Here is an 11,102-nt window from a genome sequence, read left to right as displayed (position 1 = left end):
CCCCACAGGCTTAGTGCTGTTTCCCCAACGTTCCATGCTCTGCTTCTTCCCAAAGACCCTAGTGCTTTGTTTTGTTTTTCATTTAATCCTTTATCCACATGTTTTGGATGCTTTCATTCCCCATTCCCCTTTCAGTTACGTTTTCCCAGAAGCACAGTTGGCTGGCACAGTTACCTGTTCCCCACCAAGACAATGGCACAGAGGTCACCCTTCTGTACCTGAGGCAGACCAGCAGGGGGCACCACCAGTCCTGGCAACATTAAATCTGCAGCAAAGAAACGAAAAGCATCACAACCTTGCCTTAAGCCTCCATCTAATTCCATCTTTACTTCACCATTTATTATTTACTCAACAAACAAACATTATTAAGTATTAACTATGTTATTCATGATGAAAATTTTAAATGGCAACCTGAGTATCAGACTTTTCCCTTAGGGGAGGGTTGGGGAAGGGGAGACCCTGGTGGTCAAACTGAAGCACCAAGCTGAGGATCCAGTTCCACGACCTAGCTCATCCTGGCTTCCTAAATTCAGCTTATTGATGTCAAGTACGGCAGGTCACAAAGTACCTTCACATCACTTATCTTATTTAGACCTTATAACAAGGTCAGAGAGGCCTAGAGTTCATGGAACCAGCCAAGTGTAAGACACAACACACAGTGGTGAGGGATGGGGAAGACACCTTGAAGATTTCATGTTTCAGCTGCATGAATGCAGGAAGTGAGTACAGTTATTAAATTAGTCTCTAAGTAGGTTAAGACAATAGCCAGAATATAGTAAAATCTTACCTGCTCCGCCCACCAGTTTTTCGAGCACCAGAGGCCATGTTGTGAAGGTTGGCAGAAGATCTGGATAGGACCACAGAGTGTACACTGCCCAAATAGAAAGCCAGAAAACACTTATTGCCAAAAAGTCAATCCCCTGGGAAACAGGCAAAGTCAAACACTGTGGTCAGTTTAACTAGGAGAGAAAAGAAACTCAAGTCATGGCTAAGAGAGGTTATCAGGGGATACCCAATGAGGCTTCATTCTTGAGTACAGAAGAGACTTAGGAAACTGAGACTTGGAGATACCTATTGTTCCACTTCCATTGCAGTCACAGCAAATGGCCACAACGAATAAAAGTGGGGACAGACCTTATAGGGATTGTATTTATGACAGAAGCAAGAAACCCAAAAATAGGACTTCAGTCTGTAAGAAAATTTTAAACATTTCCATGTTTATTATTTTCATTTCTCTGTTTCTATAGTGACCAGTGGGACCTGTGTTTAAACAGGAGCAAAGAGGGGTAGCGGTAGGATGGCCTAAGGAGACTGCATTGCATTGTTACAGCCAAGCATGGAAGAAGAAAAGCCCCAGGTAACAATGTGGGTGTCAGCAGTTATGGGGGGGAAATGGGGGCTGCATCTGTGAAATCTGTGACAAAGAGAAAGCAAATAATTCTGAGTCAGTTAGAGCCTAAGAAAGACCTCTGCTGATGTACATCACTAAGCTTAATTACTATAGCTTCTTTCCTATAACAGTATTTCTTCAGCATCTTTAAAAAAACTCTGCTTTTAAAAAACTTTTTTTACATGTCCAGACAGTCTACCCTTTTCAAGACCTATACCCTTTCCATCCCAGTTAACCCATTTTAAACTATTGTTCCTTCATTTTCAGAACTTCCTCTAGCAACTTTCTCTTTTCTGTGTCAGCCCTGTTTTTCTCTCCTTTAGCAGTATCTGGTACTGAAAGATTCCATTCTAGGAACAGTAGGCCCATGAAGATCCTTAGGGAAGATGCTGGGAGATATTGGGTGTGTTTGTCTTGTGAAGACAGGTTAATGGAAGAAACAGAGAGAAGCAGATGTCAGGCAAGAACTCAAGTCATGGCCATGTCCATCCTATTGCCATACCTGTGGGATATAGATTTTTCTCCAGTTCAAATAGGATGGGGTTACCACCACTCATATACACAGTCACTGCATCCCCTCTGTAAGCATACAACTTCACAACGTTGAGTTCCTCCTTTCCAGGTACTAGCTCAGAGACCTGATCAGTTCCAAGGGTGGGGAAAGCAGCTGTCACATCAGCACGAAGTTTTCGCCTGCAGAAAGCACACCAATACAAGATATGAATGCTGCCTGGGTGGATTTTAATAATATATGAATTATATATTATATATTTATCACATTATCTAATAAATATATACTTATCATGTAAAATAATAGAGTGGATTCAAAAGGATTTACTATAAAATCATGAGGGTCAAGAAAAGACTGCTGGTTTGTGATTGCTCCATTCTCACACTCTTCCAGGATATTCTATTCTCTTTCTTATTCAAAGAGTCATCTATTTTCACACATTCCTAGGGCCTGTCTGTCCATTTTACATAGAGAAAAAATGAGGCTCAGTGAGCAATCCAAGATAGTCTGACATTGGAAACGCAATCCTGCCTTCCTGACTCCATGTCTTCCCCATGGACTAACTCCTTTCTCATATATGCTTAGCAGTTTACGATTAAATAGTATACCAGGGCACCAGAAATGACAGCTCTGGAACACTGGCTCTAAAATTGCAAAGGTAATGTTTGCATTTGTTGCAGTACTGTCTGAATAGCCACAGCTCTCCTTATCACATGTACCTTATCCTCTCCTACCTCTGTCTGCCCTGCTGTAAATAATAACTAGACACTGTTTCTCATACATTTGTAGTTCTCGGTTCTCTATCTGATCTCCCCCAAAATCTTCTAAGCTCTTTGGAGGGCAGGGACTCTGTATTCCTTCATTTTTGCATCGTCCACAATACCTTAAATAATGTGTGATGAATAAACGCTGCTTATTACGTTGTCTTTTCAACTCATTAGAATATCCAAAAGAGGACCTGGGAGATAAATCATCGTCACCCTCAAAATGTGTCTAACCCACCCTTGTCCCTGAGGCCCCTTCCCCGGGCTATACCCCTCGGCCTTCACCACCGCGCAGCTGAGACAACCCAGAGCGGGCTGGTCGGCCGACCGGGCCTGAGACGACTGGGCGCCCTGCTGGGCGGCGTAGGCACTGCCCTCCCTCACCTGTCCGACCCCTTGATGGCCGTGTTGGACTTGACCCGAAAGGCCTTTGCAAACATGTCTGCTGGAGTGGCGTGGGGAAGGCAAGGAGAGCACAGAAGTCAGGAGCTGTCAGGAAAGTGAGAGCGCGACAGCTCCCCGACCCGCAGCCCTGGGGGCAGCCATGTCGGGGACCGGCTGGGAAAGAGGCCCGGCTGGAAACTCGGGCCGCTCAGATTCGCGGCTGTTGCTGCTGCGGAGGTAGCGGCGGCCCCTAGTGGCGGGTTGAGGTACTGAAGCAGGTTGGGGCAGGGCCCCCCGGAGAAGGTGCGGACCCCTGCGCGGGGCGTGACGCCACGCCCACAGCCGCCGGCCGGCTTTGCGCCTGCGCGAGCACGCGGCGTGAGCCTGTAGTCTGTGATCACCCGCCCGCGCTGGGATTTCCGGCCGTTTCCTCGCCGTCCGCGCCCCAGTGTGTTGCGTTAAAGCCCTGTCAGCCCCCGTTCCATTCGATTTAGTTAAGCGCCACGAAATTAATTGAACTTTTGTGTTTTCTTAAATTTGCAATCCTCTTGAACGCTTTCCTAAAGACTTATTAAAATCTTTACATTTTATTGCACGTTGGAGACCTCAGCTAGGATTTTCTCCAAGATTTTCTCCGCCCTGTCTGTTTATGTACGTGGGATGACGGTAACAGGCAGTCCACTCTCAACCCAAGGTTGCGTCTCATCTTATGAGGGGAAGAAACTCCAAACGCCCCGCAAATCTATTGTTTTAAAATATTTCTGGCCATTTTTATGTACCTTTTGGGTTCCATTTTATTTGGGGATTTGGCTTACATCGTAATTAAATTCAAATTGCTTATTTTAAAAGAATCTGTGGGAACAGAATCTACGAGACAGATTAGAATGAAATTAAGGTTTGGTTTATCTAGCACTGAGATGACCAACGGCGTCTTTCTGAAGCTTACATAGGGCTCCCGTGAGAAATAATTGAACTAGTTAGTGTATGTGCACGGTGCTGTGCAAATTCCCAATAAATAGTAGTTAGTCTCAGGCGGGTGAGGAATTAGGTTTCCCTGAAAGAAACAGCTGTGCACCCTGGAGGCAAGGATTTAAACAGATGGGGCTCTCACCCCTACTAAATGAAATTTTGTAACAGGGTGGTTCCCAGGAAAGGGGGAGGTTCCAGGTTCCATGCCCCACCCAAGGAAGGGTGGAGCTGAGCAGGAAGAGGAGAAGCTGAAGAAGAGACTGAGGAAGGAAGCAGGATGGAGCCAGGAGACCTGGAGGAGGCGCATGGAGCCTAGAGACATGTGAAGAAACTGTGCTTGTCTTTTGGTCGTGGACTGGGTGACACAGATGTGGGTGAGACCCGTGGGGAGGTGACAATGGCAGCTTTTATCTTGATGTTGATTTTGCTCTTTTCCTTCTGGGCTTGTCTGGTTGTTTCTTTTCTGTGGGTCCCCACTGGAAGATGCTTTAGACTTGTGGCAGGCTTTGGGGCCTTGCTCTGGGCCGATCCCATATGGATGGAGTTTTACCCACGAGGGGACGGGTAACTTGGGCGCTTCATTTAGAAACTAGACTCTTTGTCTTACCTGTATTGTTTCCTAGTTTTATTAAAGTTCCTTCCCATTAAAGTATCATATGTTTTGTGTTAATGCGGCGGATGGCAGAACCCATGTAGAATAGGCAGGTTTGCGGGGTTTGGGCTGCCCCTCTCCCTGTCCTATAACAATTTTGCATATAAAAAACTTCAGAGTAGAGTGTCCATCAAGAAAAAAGGCCCGATTTATTGATTTGATGACACAGTGGTTAAAAAAAAAAAAACAATTCCAAGCCGGCTAAGGAAAAGCCACAGTGTCAACACATCGCTGCATTTGGAATCGTCGCTACTAGGACTCTTTTATTCTGAAATACCACAGTTTACAAGGCCAAACTCAGAGGAGCTCAAAAGAACAAGACTACAGAGCCCTGCCCCACCCCCACCTGTCACACTAAACTGATGCAGTCTTGTGTCTCAACTGCTGTTGATGGCTCGTTGCAACACAGCTGTTGAAGAAGCCTCTGACCAGAGACATGGAAGATTACTTGCTCATCGAATACTAGAAATTTCAAGCTGGGAAAGTATTGTATACCATATGTTGTGGATAAGAAGGCAGAGATGATTAGCCTAAAATTAATTTGTGGTTGACATGTGGGAGCCAAGACCCAGGGGGATTCTGCACCTCGGCATCCTGCTTCCCTTCCCCACTGGAAGAGCAAGATCTCCCTTTCCCCAGGTGGGCACCATTCCTCCTCCTCTGCCTGCATTGCCAGTCTGCCAGCTTCCTCTTAGTGGCCTCTTGCCAGGCATGGTAACTAAACCCTGAGTCCCACCAGCCCGGGTTGACTAATATTCCTTTTGCAACTCTATTGCAGCCCACCCCTACTAAATGCCCACTCTTGGTCTGCCTTGCAGAACTGCTTCAAGACACAGAGCTGGAAGGCTAGGAAGTCTGACATCTGGAGGGTCATTTTAACTAATATACCTACTGCTGCACCTCCCCCTGCAGTGACCTTTAGGGCTAACCGTCCCTAGGTCCGGCTGGGCAACCAGCGCGCAGGGGGAAAACAGCAAAACCCTACCTGCTGCTGCACCTCCCCCCGCAGTGATCTTTAGGAATGGCTTTCGCCATGGTCCCTAGATCCGGCTGGGCAACCAGTGCGCGGTGGGGGGAGGGGAACAGCCTGAAGCAGAGGAAGTGCAGCGGAAGTTCCCTGAAAAGGCAGAAGCTTATCAAAAGATAAGACCACCAAGAACCACTACAAGAATGCTAAAAATCTTATCCCGTCTTTCTAGAACTAGGAACTTTAATCCCTTATCTGTCTTTCTAAACTTCCTTCTTTCTTCTATAATGGTCATTGTTTGTTATGTAGATCACCTCCCTGATGGTGATAGACTGAGCCCATGGACAAGCTAATTTCTTTGATATTCATTCCTGTGTTTTTGGAAAACATATATATACTGGTCACAAACTCAAAGAAAATTACACTCAGATTTTCACTCTTGAAGTGTGTCTGTTTGTCATTTCTTTCGCCGACGCCCTGACCACCCTGCACGCTTCTCTCAACCCTGAGGTGGCCTCATCGTCTACTGCTGTGCTGGTCTGCCGCAACCTACCAGAACATGACTGTTTAAGATGGATTCCTTCAAGAGTAAGAAATATTTTGAAGCAAGAGTAGAGGAGAAAAGAGGTTCTTCTTTCCTTAGCTTTCCTTTCCCCCAATGAATTCCAATGGAAAAATTCAACTTATTTAATTCAATAAAACTCTACTAGATACTTCCTGGTCAAGTTCTGTGCTTATTAAGATGAGTTGAACACTGGTCCTTTACACTTAAGAAGTTCACAGTCTGACACATAGCATTTGTGTCCTCCTAAAATCCACAGAATGAGTTGGGGTATCCAGACTGATACTCCATCAACATCTTCTTGGTCTTTACCCCTTCTTTATCCTTCTCTGTACTTCTATTGAAAGGCAAACTCAAATCCGTGAAAACATGGATCATCAACATTTATATTTCAGATACAACCTATGGTTTGAGAATTCTCTGATGGACCCTGATGACTTTTCAAATGGATGGGTATTTTCACATTTTGAAAGTTATCATGGTGTCACTACTCACATAGATACAAGTTGGGACACAGGGTTTTGTTTACTTTTCCAAATAGTCTCATGCTCATTCCACCAAAAATTCTGAAACCATAGGTTGCATCTGAAATATAAATGATGATGATACATGCTTTCCTCATATTAATGCTGTGAGTAGTTATAGTTGTCCCCTTTTGTAAGGTGAGGGATATGGAGCACAGAGAGATTAACTTGTCCATGTTCATACCTTGAACCATTTACTTATGTTGATAATTTAATGTGCAGATGATGCTTTCCAATCACTAGGGAAAAATGAATCTAACAAATAGTATCAGGACAAATGCCTATCCATTTGAGGGGAAAGGAGAGTTTAATTGGCTTAAACATTTTATAAAAAGAAATTCCAGATAAAGATCCGATTTTATTTAAAAGCCAATCACAAAACTAAACATACTCTTACCATATGATGCTGCAACTGATATCCTTTGTATTTACTTCAATTAATTGAAAATATACATCCATTCCAAAACCTGTGCATGGATTTTAATCACAACTGCAAAATCTTGAAAGCAACCAAGATGTCCTTCAAGGTATAGAATATAGATGTCCGTAGGTATAGAATGGATTTCAAAATAACCTTCTGTTGTTTATAAGAAACCCATTTTACTACCAAAGACAAGCAGAGACTTAGACTTAAGGGTTGGAAGACAAGGAAATGGCAACCAAAAAAAAAATTCTGGTAGAGCTATATTTATTGCTAGAGACCAGCTAGAAGTCGTGTCAGGGATCTCAGAAAGGAGAGGACAGCGACAGCGTTGGTGAAATTTTTTCCGAGGGCTGAGGGGAAGTGGAGTGAGGTAGATGAGGTAGTGAGGAGACACTGACACTCTCTCTGGTGCAAGTATCTCCTACTGAGGGTCTCAGCAGCTCTTCATTTGTATCTTAAGGCAAGCGGTGAGATTACATCAGCATAAGCATCAAAGCAGAACAGAGACAATCATTACATATTTTCTCATGAACATACAAAGACCCTCTTGATCTCATACTACAAAGGACATTTCTTTAATCTGATTAAGAAAAACAACAGGGACCATTAATCTCCTTGGTACAACTCATTTTCTAACAGAATCAATTGTCTAAGACAGTACAATGCTCAGTAACAAGCAATCATCCTGTCAAGCCTTCCTAATTTTGGAGTGGACATGAAAGTCCAGTGTTATGCTATATTACTAAAATCAACCCATTCTCTAGCACTTAATTAATCTAGCCTATTTATCAATTACTTCAAAGTGATCTAAAGTAGCTCATCAATACTGTTTAGTGCTATAGAAATCTAACTTTTAACTAGAAATACTTAACCTCCACACAACCTGCGAACTGTTAACTTTTCTCATACACCAGGAGATGTACTGTTGCCGCAAACAGATACCCACCAGGTTAGGCTATGGTTTCCAAGCACAGCTGGTTCAGGGCAGCTTGTTCTCCACAGTTCTCAGGGCCAAAACATTTCTTTCCTAACTATACCTTTAGCATTTTGTACTTTCTTTGATACTGATTCAAGTGTAAGAACAATAAATCAATTAATGTCTAGGTCCGAATTGGGTTTACACATGCCAATTAATTTACTAACTTACTTCAGCATCAACCAAGAACAAAGAGGAAAGCATTAGCAGGCGTTGCCATGGAGACTCCCTAGCTCAGATCTTTTTGGGAAGTGCAAGAACTCCCCTCTTCTGGGAAGTACAACTTCCCTCTTCTGGGGAGCACAGGAACTCCCCTCTTCTCGGGAGTCTCCCCCAATGCCCAGACCTTGTCAAGAGACAGCATGGGTAGCGCAGCCTGCTGCAATTTATATCTGATAAAATAGTCTTCCAATTAAGAAAAGTAATAGAGACAGACACTATATTATGATTAAGGGTCTAATACAACAAGAAGAGATAACACTCCTAAATATAAATGCACTGAATAATGAAGCACCAAGACATGTAAGAACAGATTCATAACAGAAACAAAAAACATTGATAACACAATAATACTAGGGGACTTTAATACCCCAATGGACATATCAACAAGACAAAGAATAAGTAAAGAAACACAAGCCTTAAATGAGGAGTTATAACAAATTTAATAGATATCTACAGAACATTCTATATTAAAACTGCTGCATACACATTTTTTTAAGTACACATGGAGCATTTTCAAGAAAAAAGCACATTTTGTTGAAGATTTTTGCATCTATATTTGCATCTATATTTACAAGGCAACTGTAAATAAAACTACAAAGACCAAAATTATACTACTATTCTCTCTGATCATAATACATAAAGTTAGAAATCAACTTTAAGAAAAAAAAAAAAGGAAAAACTATGAATACAGAGACTAAATAATATGTTGCTTAATAGCTATTGCATAAAAGAGGGAATCAAAGCAGAAATTAAAAAATATCTTGAGATAAATGAAAATGGATGATATAAGTTACCAAAATCTATGGAGTGCAGCAAGAGCAGTCCCAAGGGGGAAGATAATTGGGAAAAATCACAATCTAATGCTATATCTAAAGCAACTTGGAGAAGAGAAACAAAAGAAACCCAAAGTTAGTAGAAGGAAGGAAATAATAAAACAGAGATCAAAAAGATATAGCAAAAAAAAAAAATCAATGAGTGTAAGAGTTGATTCTTTGAGAAGATAAACAAAATAGATAAACCTCTACTTAGGTTAACCAAAAAAAAAAAAAAAAAAAAAGAAGAAGAAGAAGAAGGAGGAGAAGGAGAAGAAAAAGAAGTGAGAAAACATTAATAAAATCACATATGAAAGATGTGATTGGCATAGCTAACACAGAAATACAAATGGTCATAATGAAGGGCCTCCCTGGTGGCGCAAGGGGTTAAGACACAACCTATGAAGCTATCTGCAGCCTCTGCAGCACAAGTTTGATCCCTGGCCTGCCAGGGAGCAACCCACATGGCGAAGCAGACCTCTCCTGTCTCACCCACTGCTCCCCTCAGCATCGTACTTCAGTCAGTCTACCTGTTCTGTGCCCCACTCTGTCTCTGGTGAATCCTCTCACCGCCCGCCCCCCCACCCCAAACCTCTGGCCTGTACCCCAGTTCTTGTATGCATAAATAAATAAATGTTTAAAAAAATAATTTTAGGGCCTCCCTGGTGGCGCAGCGGTTGAGCACTGGGCTGCGAAGCTGCCTGCAGCCTCTGCAGTGCCAGTTTGATCCCTGGCTGCCGGGCGAGGGTCCCACATGGCACGTAGACCTTTCCTGCCACCCGCTGCTCCCCTCAGCCATGTACTTCATCAGTCTGCCTGTTCTGCTCCTGCTCTGGCTCTGGTGGATTCTCTCACCCTCCCACGCTTCTGACTGTACCCAGTGCTTGTATAAATAAATAAATAAATCTTTAAAAAAATTTTTTTTAAAAAGAGATTACAATGAACAATGACATACCAACAAATATAAGAACCCTGAAGAAATGGACAAATTTGTAGATCAATATAATCTACCAAGACTAACCTAGAAAAAAAGAAAAGAGTTGAACAAACCAATCACAAGCATGGAAATAGAAATAGTAATAATAATAATAAAAAAAAAACTTCCACAAAAGCCCAAAACCAGGTAATTTAAAAATGAATCAAACCTTTAAAGAACTAAGGCCTATCTTGCTCAAATTGTTTTAAAAAATACAAGAGGGAACACTCTTACATTTTATGATGCTGACATTGCTCTAAAGCCAGATAAAGACAGCAAAAGAAAAGAAAATTATAACCCTCCTGAATATAGATGCAAAAATCTTCAACAAAATTGATGACAAATTCATGAATTTCTCACAAGGATTATATTCCATGATCAAGTTGGATTTATCCTAGGATACAAGGATGATTTAATATACTTAAATCAATTGGTATAATACATCATATCACCAAAAGTAAGAATAAAAATCATATATCAATAGATTCAGAGAAAGCATTTGAAAGATTCAGCACCCATTGATGATAAAAATTCTGTGTCAAGATGGGAATAGAAGGTACCTATCAATCTAATAAATGCCATAGCTCACAAACCAACAACCAATATAAAACTCAGTGATAAAAATTGAAAGGAACAAGACAAGGACTTAGTACTAGATATTTTGGGCAGAGCTATCAGAAAAACAAAAACAAAAAAACAAAACAGGAAATAAAGGCAATCCAAGTCAGAAAAGTAGTAAAGTCAGAAAAATGAAATCCAAGTCAAAAAAGTATTATAGACAATATAGAAATACAGAAAGTCCTAGACTATTAGAAACAATAGATGAATGAGCAAAATGACAGTTTACAAACCCATAATACAAAAATACATTGCAAAAGAAATTAAGAAAACAACCCCACTTATAGTTGCTTCAAAAATAATTAAATTCCTCAGAATCAACCTAACTAAGGAGGTGAAAGATCTGTATGA

At 41.8% G+C, this 11,102-nt stretch overlaps 1 protein-coding gene across 2 annotated transcripts in view; it reads right to left on the bottom strand.

Moving 5' to 3' along the window:
* Positions 1-3,105, bottom strand: part of EIF2D (eukaryotic translation initiation factor 2D) — a gene marked incomplete at both ends in the record, with an annotated part of 15,152 nt that extends 12,047 nt beyond the window's left edge. For both annotated transcript variants that reach the window (XM_084244922.1, XM_084244923.1), the window contains 4 exons: positions 175-265; positions 788-871; positions 1,893-2,083; positions 3,050-3,105. In XM_084244922.1, coding sequence (XP_084101048.1) covers positions 175-265; positions 788-871; positions 1,893-2,083; positions 3,050-3,105 — 422 coding nt within the window. The remainder of the gene's footprint in view (positions 1-174; positions 266-787; positions 872-1,892; positions 2,084-3,049) is intronic.
* Positions 3,106-11,102: the final 7,997 nt, after the last annotated feature.

This window comes from Talpa europaea, assembly GCF_964194135.1.
Source record: "Talpa europaea genome assembly, chromosome: 10".
NCBI lineage: Eukaryota > Metazoa > Chordata > Mammalia > Eulipotyphla > Talpidae > Talpa > Talpa europaea.
Note: the sequence above shows the minus strand (reverse complement) of the source record. Positions and strands in the feature narration are given on the sequence as shown.